This window comes from Megalobrama amblycephala, linkage group LG7 (assembly GCF_018812025.1).
Source record: "Megalobrama amblycephala isolate DHTTF-2021 linkage group LG7, ASM1881202v1, whole genome shotgun sequence".
Classification (NCBI taxonomy): Eukaryota; Metazoa; Chordata; class Actinopteri; order Cypriniformes; family Xenocyprididae; genus Megalobrama; species Megalobrama amblycephala.
Window position 1 is genome coordinate 4,335,040 of NC_063050.1, and position 16,521 is coordinate 4,351,560.

At 37.7% G+C, this 16,521-nt stretch overlaps 1 protein-coding gene across 1 annotated transcript; it reads left to right on the forward strand.

Annotated features, from left to right (window-relative positions):
• The first annotated feature begins 510 nt into the window (after positions 1-510).
• Positions 511-15,598, forward strand: LOC125271185 (NLR family CARD domain-containing protein 3-like). The gene is made up of 8 exons (XM_048195193.1): positions 511-682; positions 1,428-1,624; positions 2,362-2,478; positions 3,246-5,123; positions 5,500-5,673; positions 5,827-5,997; positions 13,827-13,873; positions 13,961-15,598. Exons 2-8 carry the CDS (start codon positions 1,482-1,484, stop codon positions 14,500-14,502), a joined length of 3,072 nt encoding a protein of 1,023 aa, XP_048051150.1. The 5' UTR covers positions 511-682; positions 1,428-1,481; the 3' UTR covers positions 14,503-15,598.
• Positions 15,599-16,521: the final 923 nt, after the last annotated feature.

The window sequence follows — 16,521 nt, forward strand, 5'->3', positions numbered from 1 at the left end:
TGGCATCACTCATCAGTGTGGTTGTAGTTTGTTCATTTTTTCATGTGCGTTCTCATTCTCATGTCACAGATTGTTCAGAAGTGTGTGGTTGTGTCATGTTTTCTGCAGGAGGAGCCAAAGGCTTCAGCTAATGTGCTGAAACAGGATCTGGAAATGTGACCTCGTGACTCAAACCTGTAAAACTGCAAGTCCAACAGTTCCCAAAACAAACCTTACAAAATATTATACAATAATATTCAGTTAATAACAATGAGACGCAGATGAAAGAGTTTGAGACAATTCATCAGTTCCTTACATTTCGTTTCTTATTCATACTATTTGTGTTCAGTTACTGTAGCAGCTTAAAGCAAGTGGCGCTCACTGCAGAGCCAAATGATGCCTAGTTCCCTCTCTTTATGTAATGGGTGTGTAGAGCTTAACCTAGTTATGATTAGGGATAGGGTTATGAGTAGTGTTACAGTGTGACTGGACTTTTTTAAGATCAGCCTCATTACATTCCCACTCACCTGACAATGTGATGAAGCCCTGCACCACTAGAGAGAGTATGTTTGTTGTCATAACAGTGGATATAAAGGTCAGCAAAACTCACCTTGACCAGATTACTTTAAAAGGAAAGTAAAAGAAAAGACTCCATTTCAAGGTTTAAGCCTGTCACTGGATATTTGAGTGGCGGCATTTTGTGGTAAGTTCAGAATTTATTATTAATATAACCATGTAGATAAATTATTTACACAATTTAATGTGCAAAATATCTTATTACAATGGCAGGTATGTCAGTGATTAAAATAATTTAAATAAATCACTTCTGATATTTACTCAGATGTTATGTAATATTATTAAATACTTTAGACTGATAGTCATTTTATATAATATGTCCTGATATTTCAGGATCCTGTGATGTCAAATTTTGTTGATATTTGGCAGTAAATTGTAATTTCACATCAGGACTGTCTAATGCAGAGGAGTGTCCTGAACAATTATGCTAATAATCACATTGAAAACAATATCAATGAACCAATGATTGATGATTCTCTTGCACAAACAGCAGAATATGAGATGCTTGTCAAATGTCATGACGTGTCCTCTCAAAAAATAACTGCCATTTTTACAGTTGTAATTATTAAATGTAGATACATTTTCTCTGTGGATTAATGCAAAAGGTGAGTTGGCTTTCCCCATCTTGCTAATAAAAGTTTAGATTTGGGTAGGAGACTGAGCTCAGACCAGTAGTTTGGGACTATTTTAGTTAGCTATAGTGGATTGAGCAAGAGCAAGTTTGAGCTCAAAACATTTTTCATTGGACAGTACACAATATCAAAGAACTCCACATTCACGGCACAAAAAATATCAAAAGTTACTGATAATAGTCTGTCTATCTGTCTTTTTCTTTTAAACTACCTTTCTATCATTGTGTTTCCACATAAAAGGTCTACAGACACACACTTTTTGAGACAAAAGATCAGGAGGGCACCGCCTCCAAAATGAGTTTCCATGGGGAAAGAGAGAATGAAGACACTAGGTCTGAAACAGGTTCTTCATCTCCTGGATCAGACTGTGAATCTTCAAGTTATAAATCCATAGAACACGTTCCCCTGGCTATGAATGCAGTGACCTCTAACCCCAGGTATGACATTAGACATTTGTAATCTTGGCAAATGTTTCTATACAAGATGACTCTAACACGGCTCTAGCAATGCAAAGGTTTCATTTTAAGGAAAGCAAGGAGTTATAAAGTGTATGTCTTGAATGCAGTGTACTGTAAGTCACGTCACTTTGGAAATGAGTGTCTGCCAAATTAATAAATGTAAATACACAGTGCAGTCCAGAATCCTTTTCACAGAAACACAAAATTGCTTTCCCAAAGCTTCACTTTCACTGTTCCTCACTTTTTCTTTTTCTTTTTCTTATGTATAAAGTGAAAGTAAACAGTTGTGAGAAAATCAGATGTGTCAATATATTAGATCCATGCAGGTCTTAAAGTGACAGCCGCCTAGCTGTCATCATGTTTACTGTTGACTGTTTACTTCTATAAGATTGACAGGTTTTTAATTAAATTACTTAGGTTAGTAGTAGTAGTTTTTACTGTTCAGTGACATGCAAAATAATTTTAAAAATCAACATGAAAAATAGTTGTGATGATCATGGATCACAATACTGTCTGAAAAAATCATGATATAATATTTTTGCATTATCGTCTACCCAGTCTATACTCCTGAACAATCTTGGAACTTTGTATTACAATACTTTCCATGGCATTGAATGGCTTTGTTGTATTCCTTATTTGTAAATGAATAAATGTAAATCTACAGACATTCAAGCTATACAGTATGTGTAAATGCTTTTTTTGCTTGTCCTTTTTAGTATCAGCAAGAGGAAGAGACAGAGATCAGAGTCTCCAGAACCCAGTGGAGTGTCTATGAACAGATCCTTGATCCTTGATCCCCCTGCATTAAGTGATGCTGAGACCTCTAGCCTTTTGTTAGTATAAACTTTTACTTTTTAATTTACTGTAGTGTGGTGTCAGATAAATAATTATTTAAAGGGTTAGTTCACTTTTAAATGAAAATTACCCCAAGCTTTGCTCAAACTCAAGCCATCCTAGGTGTGTATGACTTTCTTCTTTCTGACAAACACATTCATAGAAATATTAATAAATATCCTGTTGCGTCCGAGTAGCATGGCAGTATGGATTACCAAATGAGTAACCACCTTTCGTGTTCTTCAAAAAGCTTATGCTGTATGTTCTACGCCTTCCCTATAACTTACGGAATTGATGCGATGCCAGTTCTGTTTTTTCCGTAATTTGAATACGGAAGGCGGTCTGGCGGAAGCTAGATATATTACTTCATAACTTGTTTAATATGGATATTTTTTACACAAATGCATCGCTTTGCTTCAGAAGGCCTTTATTAACCCTCCGGAGTCATGTGGAACATGTTTATGATGGATGCATGTGGATGAAGACACTTCAGCTCATACACATACTTGCTCATACTGCCATTATAAAGCTTGGATGCCTCAGGATATTTATTCATATTTCTCAGATTGCGTTCATCAGAAAGAAGAAAGTTATATACACCTAGGATGGCTTGAGGGTGAGTAAAGCTTGGGGTAATTTTCATTTGAAAGTGAACTAATCCTTTAAGAAGTTTAATGAAATAACCCTAAATGTGATAGCTCATATATTTCTGAAGATCTCCAGTTGTCAGTGTAATCACTGTCATTTTTTGATGCTCTTTATTCAGCAAGGGACAGACACATGAGCTTATCAGATCTGCGTCCTCTACATCCCACTATCAGAATGACATCAGCACTGATGCAGTCCTGCAGACCCACACCCTGGAGACTGTTTATCTGCAGAGAGTCAAAGACCAGCACAAAATCACCATGAAGAACAAGTATGAAACATTATTTGAGGGAAACAAAATCCAAGGGAATCAAACCCTCCTGAACAGGATCTACACAAAGCTCTACATCATAGAGGGAGAGAGTGAAGGAGTGAATGAAGAACATGAGGTTTTACAGATGGAGAAGACAACCAGAACACAACACACAAAAGACACTACAATCTACTGCAATGACATCTTTAAAGCCTCACCTGGACCAGGATGTGAGGAGAAAGACCAGATCAAGACTGTTCTTACTAAAGGCATCGCTGGAATCGGAAAAACCATCTCTGTGCAGAAGTTCATTCTGGACTGGGCCGAGGGAAAAGCCAATCATGATGTAGATTTCATGTTTGTGCTTCCATTTCGAGAGCTGAACTTGATCCGAGATCATCAGTACAGTCTTCACAGACTTCTCCTGGACTTTCATCCTGAACTTCAAGATCTAGATTTAAAGATTTATGAGGAGTGTAAATTTGTGTTGATCTTGGATGGTCTGGATGAAAGCAGAATGACACTAATGTTTTCAGACACTCAAATAGTTTCTGATGTGACTGAGACTTCATCAGTGGGTGTGTTGATGTCAAACCTCATGAAAGGAGAGCTGCTTCCCTCTGCTCTCATCTGGATCACCTCCAGACCAGCAGCAGCCAATCAGATTCCCTCCAAATACATCAACCGTCTGACAGAAATTCAGGGATTCAATGAGCCTCAGAAGGAGGAATATTTCAGGAAGAGAATCAGTGATGAGCATCAAGCCAGCAGAATCATCTCACACATCAGAAGAGCAAGAAGCCTCCACATCATGTGCCACATACCCGTCTTCTGCTGGATCTCATCCACTGTGATTCAGAAGCTCCTGAAAGAAGATCTGAGTGCAGAAATCCCTCAAACTCTGACTGAAATGTACATCCACTTCCTGCTGATTCAGATCAGCATGAGGAATCAGAAGTATGAAGAGAGAGATCCAGAAAAACTCCTGAAGTCCAACAGAGAAGTGATTGTGAAACTTGCTGAAGTGGCTTTCAAACAGCTGATGAAGGGCAATGTGATGTTCTGTGAGGAGGACCTGAGAGAGAGCGGCATAGACGTCACTGATGCCTCAGTGTATTCTGGGATTTGCACTGAGATCTTTAAGGAGGAATCTGTGATTCATCAGAGGAAAGTCTACAGCTTCATTCATCTCAGCGTCCAAGAGTTTCTTGCTGCTCTCTATGTGTTTTACTTTCATGTAAGTACAACTATGGAGGGACTGAAGAATTTTGCTTCACTACAACATTTACTTAAAGGAGCAGTAGATACAGCCATTGAAAGTAAGAATGGAAACATGGATCTGTTCCTACGGTTCCTGCTGGGCGTCTCACTGGAGTCCAATCAGAGACCCTTACAGGATCTGCTCACACACACAGTGAACTGCTCAGAGTGCATTAGCAGAACCACACAGTACATTAAAGAGAAGATCAAAGATGGACATGGACTCTCCACTGAAAGATCCATCAATCTGTTCCTCTGTCTGCTGGAAGTGAAAGATCAGACTCTGTTCAGAGAGATTCAGGAGTTTGTGAAATCACACAAACACTCAGACAAGAAACTCTCTCCTGCTCAATGCTCAACAATCGCCTACATGCTTCAGATGTCAGAGGAGGTGTTGGATGAGCTGGACCTCAAGAAATACAACACATCAGATGAGGGGAGAAGAAGACTGATACCAGCTGCCAGCAACTGCACAAAAGCCCTGTGAGTGTTTAATACATTTTACAATGAAGAGTTTCTGAAAAAATTACAATTGTTGTGATAACTTTTTAATCTAACATTTTGCTTATTTTATAATGTCTTTTTTACAAGAATTTAGCACTTTTGATATTTTGTTCCATTTAAATCTTCAGTAAAAACATTTTTGCTCAAAGGACCTTGAACTCTACATTTGTTTGGTGTGCGGATTTCCTTTTTCTACTCATCTTGCTCATTGACTGAATCGACGCACCCAAGTATATATTTTTGTATTTATAAATTGGTGCAGAGAAATATTTTTTTGCTCGCAAGAATGAAGCTGACATTATTGAAATCCTAATTGTAGAATTATATAAAAATATAAATCTCAAATCTCTTTCAGTTTTGCTGGCTGTAATCTCACTGCTCAAGATTGTGAAATTATATCATCAACTCTTCGATCCTCAAACTGTGTCCTGAGAGAGCTGGATCTGAGTAACAATGACCTGCAAGATTCAGGAGTGAAGATTATTTCTGATGGACTGAAGAGTCCAAACTGTCAGCTGGAAATACTGAGGTTTGACTTTCACACTGAGTCATTCATATGTTGATGATTATTTGAAGGGTACATTTCCATTCTAGCTTTAAAGCAACCCCTATTTACTGCTATGGGACTGTAAATGATCAGTCTGTTGATGTGTCTGTAGATGATGAAACTGTGTGTCTGTAGGTTGTCAGGCTGTATGGTGACAGAGAATGGCTGTGGTTATGTGTCTTCAGCTCTGAGTTCAAACCCCTCACACCTGAGAGAGCTGGATCTGAGCTACAATCACCCAGATTCAGGAGTCAAGCTGCTCAATGACAGACGGAAGGATCCAAACTGCTCCCTGCAGATACTCAAGTATGTAGGGTACAAGTTAAGAACCCTAAACTTTGCTTTAAAATAAAACCACAATTTCTTCTTCTGGTACTTCTTATCTCCTCATGTAATAATTAAATCTTATTTTAACACACAAAATATATTTGTAACATATTTCTTATTGGCATTTTATATAATTTTACAGTAAAAGTGCAATATTGGCAGAAAGTGTTTGCTGAAAAAAATAGAAGAGTGTTTACCAACCCTGGTCCTCAAGGCCCCAGCAGTCTTGTGAACACATATTTAATATTTGTTTTTTTTTGGTTTTATTTCAGTGACTTAAGTTTTTTTGTTTTTTCAATAACCACACATAAACATTATTCCTTCAAAAATATGAAGGAATAAACATGTACATGTTATGTAAAAAACATGTACATACTGTCACATGTCTCTCTGTTTTTGCACCATGTTCTGTTTGTCACATGTTCTCCATTGTTCAGTTTCTCGCCTTTAGTTTGCTGCCTTGGTTACTCATTTGATTAGTGTCTTCAGTTCAGCTGTGTCTTTATTAGCTCATTAGTTACCTCATTAGTTATTGTGTAAGTACTCCTTGGTTTGTTCACTCTTTGTCCTGTCACTTTTGTATTTTGGATATGTTTACCTGACTTTTTGAGCTATTATTAAACCTTAGATTTCTTTTGGAAACCTGCTTCTACTGCCTTCTTCCTCCTGTGGTTACACACCATTACACATACATGTTGCTAAAATATTATGGTAGCCTAGTTTGTGCTGAATACAGTGTCATGCACCTTTTCCATTAATATATTGGTAACACTTTAGAATACTGTATCGTACTTACTGCATAACTAATAAGGAATTACTGCAGAATTAATCGGTAGTTCTTCATTAACACTCAAGTAACTACTATTAATGTAACACGGTTAGTAGTTGTGGGAAGAAGGAGGCGGGAACCGGCGAACAATCAAAGAAAACTTTAATTCAAAATAAACAAAGAACAAAACGAAAGTAATGCCGGCAGACCCTCGCGGACGTCTGCCGGCCACACAAACATAATAAAACATAACATAAAGTCCAGGCCTGGTCCTCTCTCGTTCTTCACTGATGTCGCTCCTCCTTTTATGCCTCCGGAGCTCCTCCGTGAGAGACTCGAGGCCGGCACTCGCGCCGTTCCCTCACGGCTCTCGCCCGCCCTGCTCGTCACATACCCCCAACGCCCCTCGCAGGCCGGGGGGTACTCCCGCGACTGCGCTTACTCCCCCCCGGGGCCTGTCTCGGCGGCCGCAGCACCTGGGGGTAAGGACAGACGAGACGAGAGAAAGGAGACGGAAGCAAGGGGAGCGACAGGACGAGAGAGGGGAGAGAGGAAAAAGAAAAAAAAAAAATCTTGGTCCGGTTCCCAGACACACTGCCGCTCGGTCCTCAGCCTGCCGAGAGGCTTTTCCTCGCGGTGCCACATGCGATGGCACTGGACGCTTGGTGGACGGCCCGATCCTCGACCGCCTCCTGGCGGCCGGCGATGGCTCCTCCGGCTGAGGGCAGCCGGCAGCGAGTCCCCCGTCCCCTGCTCCTCCCCTTAATGGCGGACGGCAGCAGGCTCCGGCCCACGGCGAACGGCGGCGACTCCTCCGCTCCCTCCTGGACGGCAGCCACCCCACCTCGTCCCAGGAGCACGGCATCCGGGTCTCCGTCCCACCTTTCACTAGGCTCCAGCACCACCGCCTCGGGCAGCCTCTCGCGGTCTTCACTCCCGCGCTGCCCGAACTCCGCAGCACCGTGATCCCCCTCAGCAGCGAGGGCTCTTCGACAGCATGTCCCTCCTTCCTCCCGGGTTTCGGCACCAATGTAACACGGTTAGTAGTTGTGGGAAGAAGGAGGCGGGAACCGGCGAACAATCAAAGAAAACTTTAATTCAAAATAAACAAAGAACAAAACGAAAGTAATGCCGGCAGACCCTCGCGGACGTCTGCCGGCCACACAAACATAATAAAACATAACATAAAGTCCAGGCCTGGTCCTCTCTCGTTCTTCACTGATGTCGCTCCTCCTTTTATGCCTCCGGAGCTCCTCCGTGAGAGACTCGAGGCCGGCACGCCTCGCAGGTGACGCTCATTATCACTCGCGTCACCGGCCTCGCGCCGTTCCCTCACGGCTCTCGCCCGCCCTGCTCGTCACAATTAACTACTAAGGAATATGTGTTAACTAATCAGTATGTCATAGCATTTTTTAATTGTGTTAAGTAACTATTAGTTAATCAGTAACTAATCAATTCAGCCATGCCTCCTGAAGAACTACGATTAAGTAACTACTAATTCAGCTTCAGGAGGAATAACTATTAAGTAACTATTAATTGAACTGTGAAACTCAGTATCAGGTTATGGCCCTTTCTTCTTTACTACTAATGTTAGTTGATTTACTTAGATTTATGCCTACTGTACTGATATATATATATATATATATGCTCTGCAAATATTGTTAAACATTCGTTCATTTGCGCCACTGTATGTTTCTGTCGGTGGGTGCTATAATGTTGCACGTCTTGCATCACATGCAGGTCAAAGTTTGAGCGCACACATGTAATATCTGTGAGTTTTGTAATATCTCCCGTTTTGCAAGAGAAAAGGGACTGGGATTCCAACTGTCAGCGGAGAGGTACATCGCTCTCGCATTATAGCCTAACAATGCGCTGGCGACACTTAAACTAAACACTGTAGATACCACATTAATGAACTGTAGAATTAGAAGAAAGTTGTTTATTCATTTATGTTTTTTAAACGAATGGTGAATTCTTCGTGTTTTTCCTCGTGCTCGACCATTTCCGTGGATGGCGCTTGAGAGTGTTAATTTTTTTATTCAAGTGTTGTCTGCAACCAGAAAATCAGGATGGATCCGTGACCTGCCAATACCTCAGGTATGTTTATGGCCTTATATATATTTTGTGTCTGTTTTTACTCAAGATATTTCACATTACTATTATAAAGTGATGCCAAATGAGTTCTGTATTTAAGGCAATGATCATTACCACATCATGCTCAAAGAATTACTTCAAACCCACTGATAATTAATAAAGAATTACCACATCATTCTCAAGGAATTACTAAGAACCTGGAACAGTATTCTAAAGTGAAAACAATGGGAACCCATTGATAATTAATGAAGAATTACCACATCATTCTCAAGGAACTACTAAGAACCTGGAACAGTATTCTAAAGTGAAAACAATGGGAACCCATTGATAATTAATGAAGAATTACCACATCATTCTCAAGGAACTATAAGAACCTGGAACAGTATTCTAAAGTGAAAACAATGGGAACCCATTGATAATTAATGAAGAATTACCACATCATTCTCAAGGAACTACTAAGAACCTGGAACAGTATTCTAAAGTGAAAACAATGGGAACCCATTGATAATTAATGAAGAATTACCACATCATTCTCAAGGAACTACTAAGAACCTGGAACAGTATTCTAAAGTGAAAACAATGGGAACCCATTGATAATTCATGAAGAATTACCACATCATTCTCAAGGAATTACTAAGAACCTGGAACAGTATTCTAAAGTGAAAACAATGGGAACCCATTGATAATTAATGAAGAATTACCACATCATTCTCAAGGAATTACTAAGAATCTGGAACAGTATTCTAAAGTGAAAACAATGTGAACCCATTGATAATTAATGAAGAATTACCACATCATTCTCAAGGAATTACTAAGAACCTGGAACAGTATTCTAAAGTGAAAACAATGGGAACCCAGTGATAATTAATGAAGAATTACCACATCATTCTCAAGGAATTACTAAGAACCTGGAACAGTATTCTAAAGTGAAAACAATGGGAACCCATTGATAATTAATAAATAATTACCACGACATTCTCAAGGAATTACTAAGAACCTGGAACAGTATTCTAAAGTGAAAATATCCTTGTGCATAAGTAATAATGCATAAAGTAGTACTAACATAAAAAATGTAATTTTACTTTAAAAGATGACACATTTTAAGAACATTTACATTTATTGCAGTGTTAATAACATTTTCCAAAAAAAAAATTTATATTTCCATACAACAAAACAATGAAAAAAGTGAACACTAAAACAAGAAAACAATACCAAAATTTTACATCAGATTACTAGGAACTTACCAAATATAACAACAGAAGACAGCAAATATGTGTATGCCTAAACTTCAGCTTTCAGCCAATGGTTTTCTAATACATCTAATTCATGTTATTTTTTTCTGGCAAAGGTCAATAAGCATGCCATTCTTCTTTTTTTCCTCGATGATGCTTCGAAGTGGCTCCCTTGTGCACATTTCTTTGCACTGTTTGGCAAACTCTGACAGTTTCTGGAACTTTTCACGCAATGTCTTGTAGGCTTCAGCATCACAATATGCTGCCGTATCCACAACCGTTTTTCGATCCACCACGACACATTGATGTCCTAAGACACGAAACGATCGGTTTTTGTGAGAAACCGAACGGTATTTATATCATTTTTTAACTCTAATACACCACTATGTCCAACTGCCTTCATCCTCCATGTTAATAAGGTCAAATTGCATTCTGGACGGAAGTGATGTCGCGCGCGTAGACTTCAACGTGTGCTAGAGATCACTTCCGTCATGGAAGGATGAATTAGAGTATTAGAGTTAAAAAATGATATAAATACCGTTCGGTTTCTCACAAAAACCGATCGTTTCGTGTCTTAGGACATCAATGTGTCGTGGTGGATCGAAAAACGGTTGTGGATACGGCAGCATATTGTGATGCTGAAGCCTACAAGACATTGCGTGAAAAGTTCCAGAAACTGTCAGAGTTTGCCAAACAGTGCAAAGAAATGTGCACAAGGGAGCCACTTCGAAGCATCATCGAGGAAAAAAAGAAGAATGGCATGCTTATTGACCTTTGCCAGAAAAAAATAACATGAATTAGATGTATTAGAAAACCATTGGCTGAAAGCTGAAGTTTAGGCATACACATATTTGCTGTCTTCTGTTGTTATATTTGGTAAGTTCCTAGTAATCTGATGTAAAATTTTGGTATTGTTTTCTTGTTTTAGTGTTCACTTTTTTCATTGTTTTGTTGTATGGAAATATAAATTTTTTTTTTTGAAAATGTTATTAACACTGCAATAAATGTAAATGTTCTTAAAATGTGTCATCTTTTAAAGTAAAATTACATTTTTTATGTTAGTACTACTTTAGGCTTTATTACTTATGCACAAGGATATTTTCACTTTAGAATACTGTTCCAGGTTCTTAGTAATTCCTTGAGAATGATGTGGTAATTCTTCATTAATTATCAATGGGTTCCCATTGTTTTCACTTTAGAATACTGTTCCAGGTTCTTAGTAGTTCCTTGAGAATGATGTGGTAATTCTTCATTAATTATCAATGGGTTCACATTGTTTTCACTTTAGAATACTGTTCCAGGTTCTTAGTAATTCCTTGAGAATGATGTGGTAATTCTTCATTAATTATCAATGGGTTCCCATTGTTTTCACTTTAGAATACTGTTCCAGGTTCTTAGTAATTCCTTGAGAATGTTGTGGTAATTATTTATTAATTATCAATGGGTTCCCATTGTTTTCACTTTAGAATACTGTTCCAGGTTCTTAGTAATTCCTTGAGAATGATGTGGTAATTCTTCATTAATTATCAATGGGTTCCCATTGTTTTCACTTTAGAATACTGTTCCAGGTTCTTAGTAATTCCTTGAGAATGATGTGGTAATTCTTCATTAATTATCAATGGGTTCCCATTGTTTTCACTTTAGAATACTGTTCCAGGTTCTTAGTAATTCCTTGAGAATGTTGTGGTAATTCTTCATTAATTATCAATGGGTTCCCATTGTTTTCACTTTAGAATACTGTTCCAGGTTCTTAGTAGTTCCTTGAGAATGATGTGGTAATTCTTCATTAATTATCAATGGGTTCCCATTGTTTTCACTTTAGAATACTGTTCCAGGTTCTTAGTAATTCCTTGAGAATGTTGTGGTAATTCTTCATTAATTATCAATGGGTTCCCATTGTTTTCACTTTAGAATACTGTTCCAGGTTCTTAGTAGTTCCTTGAGAATGATGTGGTAATTCTTCATTAATTATCAATGGGTTCCCATTGTTTTCACTTTAGAATACTGTTCCAGGTTCTTAGTAATTCCTTGAGAATGATGTGGTAATTCTTTATTAATTATCAGTGGGTTTGAAGTAATTCTTTGAGCATGATATGGTAATGATCATTGCCTTAAATACAGAACTCATTTGGCATCACTTTATAATAGTAATGTGAAATATCTTGAGTAAAAACAGACACAAAATATATATAAGGCCATAAACATACCTGAGGTATTGGCAGGTCACGGATCCATCCTGATTTTCTGGTTGCAGACAACACTTGAATAAAAAAATTAACACTCTCAAGCGCCATCCACGGAAATGGTCGAGCACGAGGAAAAACACGAAGAATTCACCATTCGTTTAAAAAACATAAATGAATAAACAACTTTCTTCTAATTCTACAGTTCATTAATGTGGTATCTACAGTGTTTAGTTTAAGTGTTGCCAGCGCATTGTTATAATGCGAGAGCGATGTACCTCTCCACTGACAGTTGGAATCCCAGTCCCTTTTCTCTTGCAAAACGGGAGATATTACAAAACTCACAGATATTACATGTGTGCGCTCAAACTTTGACCTGCATGTGATGCAAGACGTGCAACATTATAGCACCCACCGACAGAAACATACAGTGGCGCAAATGAACGAATGTTTAACAATATTTGCAGAGCATATATATATATATATATATCAGTACAGTAGGCATAAATCTAAGTAAATCAACTAACATTAGTAGTAAAGAAGAAAGGGCCATAACCTGATACTGAGTTTCACAGTTCAATTAATAGTTACTTAATAGTTATTCCTCCTGAAGCTGAATTAGTAGTTACTTAATCGTAGTTCTTCAGGAGGCATGACTGAATTGATTAGTTACTGATTAACTAATAGTTACTTAACACAATTAAAAAATGCTATGACATACTGATTAGTTAACACATATTCCTTAGTAGTTAATAGTAGTTACTTGAGTGTTAATGAAGAACTACCGATTAATTCTGCAGTAATTCCTTATTAGTTATGCAGTAAGTACGATACAGTATTCTAAAGTGTTACCAATATATTTATTAACAACTGAAAAAAGCACAAATGTCAGGGCATGTCAAAACTTCTCCAAGGCCCCAAATCAGCCTCAGACTACAGAGGGTTAACACAACTGATCATCTGCTCTTTAGAAAGGAACTCCATGGCCTCGGATGGGTGTGTCAGATAAAAGAGACATCCAAAACGTGTAGTGTTGGGTGTATTCCAGGACTAGGGTTGGTAACCACTGAGTTATAAGATATAGATTTGGTTACTAAGAATTTGAAGGTGGTAGAGACACTTATATGGTGCTATTTGTAGGTTTCATGTGGGGGGCCCAATCCTGTTTCTGGAAATCTACCTTCCTGCATTCAGCTCCAGACCCATTCAAATAAAAAATGTACAACTGAATATTAAACAATGTGTTTTATGATTATATGCATATATCAAATTGCATTTAGCTCCTTTAGATGTTCACCAGAGGTTCAAAAACATGACAGCATTTTTTTTATATATAAATCTGTTCACTAGGGCCTAATAACATTGAGATATTGAGATATCCGGCTCTGTGAAGTTGCTTTGGAATGATTTGTGCTAAATTGCTACACAAATAAATATGACTTTTGACTCTTTATATTAATGGACTATACGAGAATAACTATTCCAACTACTAATGATTCTTTTTGTCTGTATGTTTGTGTGTCTTTCTAGTTTGGATAATGGAGGGCCCTTCAGGATCAAACCAGGGCTTCAAAAATGTAGGTTCTTCATCTGACACACTCTTGCACATTTAATGAAAACAAATGAGATTAATAAACTGTTTTTATCTGTCATCTTGTGTTCAGATGCCTGTGATCTCACACTGGATCCAAACACAGCACACAATCAACTCATTCTGTCTGAGGGGAACAGAAAGATCACATATGAGAAAGATCATCAGCTGCATCCTGATCATCCTGACAGATTTGCTGATGTTCCTCAGGTTCTGAGTCGAGAGAGTCTGACTGGACGCTGTTACTGGGAGGCTGAACGGACTGGTTGGGCTCGTATAGCAGTGGCCTATAAAGGAATCAGCAGGAAAGAGACTGTCTGTAAGTTTGGATACAATGACAAATCATGGTGTCTTTTCAGCACTGGTAATGGATTTGTTGTCTGGCACAATAATGAGAGCAATAACATAACAACCAATGTACCAAAATCTAATAGAGTAGGAGTGTATGTGGACGTGTCGGCCGGGACTCTGTCCTTCTACAGCGTCTCTGACACACACACACTCACACACTTACACACATTCAACACCACATTCACTGAACCCCTCTATGCTGGATTTAAGGTTTTTGAGTCTGAACTGTCTCTGTGTCAGATTCAACAACAAACACAGGCTTAAATGCCAAAGTAGTGCGAGTACAGATGTTGTAACACTGAATATTTCCCTTCTCATGGAAGTTGCACAAAGATGATAACAGTATATATGCACATTCAGACTGTAATGGGGGCAGTTCTTAGAAAGTAATTTTACTATGATAAAAACATCTAATTAAAAAAACAATGCCATTTTTATTCAACGTGTACAGAACAGCAAAAATCTATCTAATCCTGTCTGTTCATTAGGTGCTGAAATGTCATTGTACTTTATTTATGACTAATAACTTTTGGATGCAAAATGCAAAATGGCCTGGGAGGATATGAATATGCTAACATAAATTGCCAGTTTTATTACATAGTAACGAGTCACTAAATATTTCCACTCCCTCCACCCTGAATTTCACTTATTGCAAGAATCATGCACTACTATGGCAAATCATCATGGAGGTCTTGTGTAGTTACATATGTATTTATTAATTTTCATCTATTTTATGTTTTTTTTTATGTATTTAATTATACTTTTGTTGATTAAATAAAAATAATTAAATAAATTGATTAGAATCAACAATTAAATAAAAATCCTTACTCATTTCACCTGATTAGGTGGGTAGATCACTGAATTTCAGTGTCTCTCTCCTTTCTTCTCTTAAGACAGAAGGAAAAGAGCTGAGAAGAATTTAAAAGTTAGAAATACACACAAAAGGAACATTTCTTTACCAACATTTATTGTATATAATTCAAATTAAGGTTAATATTATGGAATAATGTAACTACAGAATTAGTAAATGCAAAATTTTGATTTCTTTTTTTTTTTTACATGTGAAATTTTACAAAAAATGTGGTAAGCACAGTGACTGAGGTGGCCCTCAAATCATGTCATAAGAACTGTGGTTTGAGCAATGCAGAGACATTGCTGAGATCCTCCTGTTTTCTCAGAATTGTGTGCGAGACAAAAGTGAATTAACTGGTTTCTCCAAATGTACCGTTACTGCAATGTTTTATTGTAAATCTCTAGTGTTTTGTGTCCTGTATCCATCAACACAGTGCAGTCAAAACCCAGTTCAAACTGTTTTTATTTTCAGTTTGCTCATTAATTAATAAACTGTAAGTGACATTCAGTTCAATTTATTTGATCACTTATTTTTGTTCCAATCTTTACAGAGAATAGGACCATCTGTGTACACAATATATGAGTAAACAAAGTAAGACAATATGAATGTTAACATGGGACATACAGTAGATGTCACAACAGTGATTTAGCACACAAAAGCATTAGTTTGAACCATATCAGACTTGACTTTTCATGCTGGATTGTGAATATCCAGCACCTTCTCAACCTCTGATGATTATGTAGCACCTCCTACTGGACAGAGACAGTCAGATACACATAGTTTTGTGCAAGTAAGAGATTGATCTATTTATGATCAAAATCTAAAGTTAGACTTGAGAAACTGTTTAAACTTTTACATTATTTCATTTAATATGTATTATGTTATGGATAATGCTTTTCATTGAATACTTTGTAAGCCTTGAGCAGTCATACACTGATCAATGATGTCTATAACACCTGGAGTTCACTATTGCCTTTTGTTACAATTACTACTGCCATTCATCTCAGTGGTAGTTGTTTGGCTTGAACATGACATGCTTGCCAAAAAATACTGCCATCTTTGCTCATGGGTCTCTGAAATGCTTTAGAAAATATGTTTCTGATTTAAGTTGCAAAAATAAATTCTGGCATGTAGTCCAATAATGTTTGCTGAAAGATTTGATACCTCACAGTGTAACAGCAAAATTGGACACCTTTACAGGAAAAATTCATTTGAACCATGAGTTATTAATTCTACTAAAGATCGTAGACTATGTCAGACTCATGTTCCTTCAGAACCAACAGCCTTCTTTATATTACACAGTTATGAACTCAGCAACAATCTACAAGAGAAAATACTGAGACAGATACTTTATTTGGACATCAGACCATAAAGATATGAATAAAAGCAAAAACTAATGTTCACCATATGTTGATGATATGTTGATGTTG

Excerpts from the sequence above, each read along its gene's own strand:
- LOC125271185 (XM_048195193.1), top strand. The coding sequence starts at position 1,482 with ATGAGTTTCCATGGGGAAAGAGAGAATGAAGACACTAGGTCTGAAACA. Across the intron at positions 1,625-2,361 it reads GCAGTGACCTCTAACCCCAG|TATCAGCAAGAGGAAGAGAC; the intron begins GTATGACATTAG and ends TGTCCTTTTTAG. Across the intron at positions 5,674-5,826 it reads TGTCAGCTGGAAATACTGAG|GTTGTCAGGCTGTATGGTGA; the intron begins GTTTGACTTTCA and ends GTGTGTCTGTAG.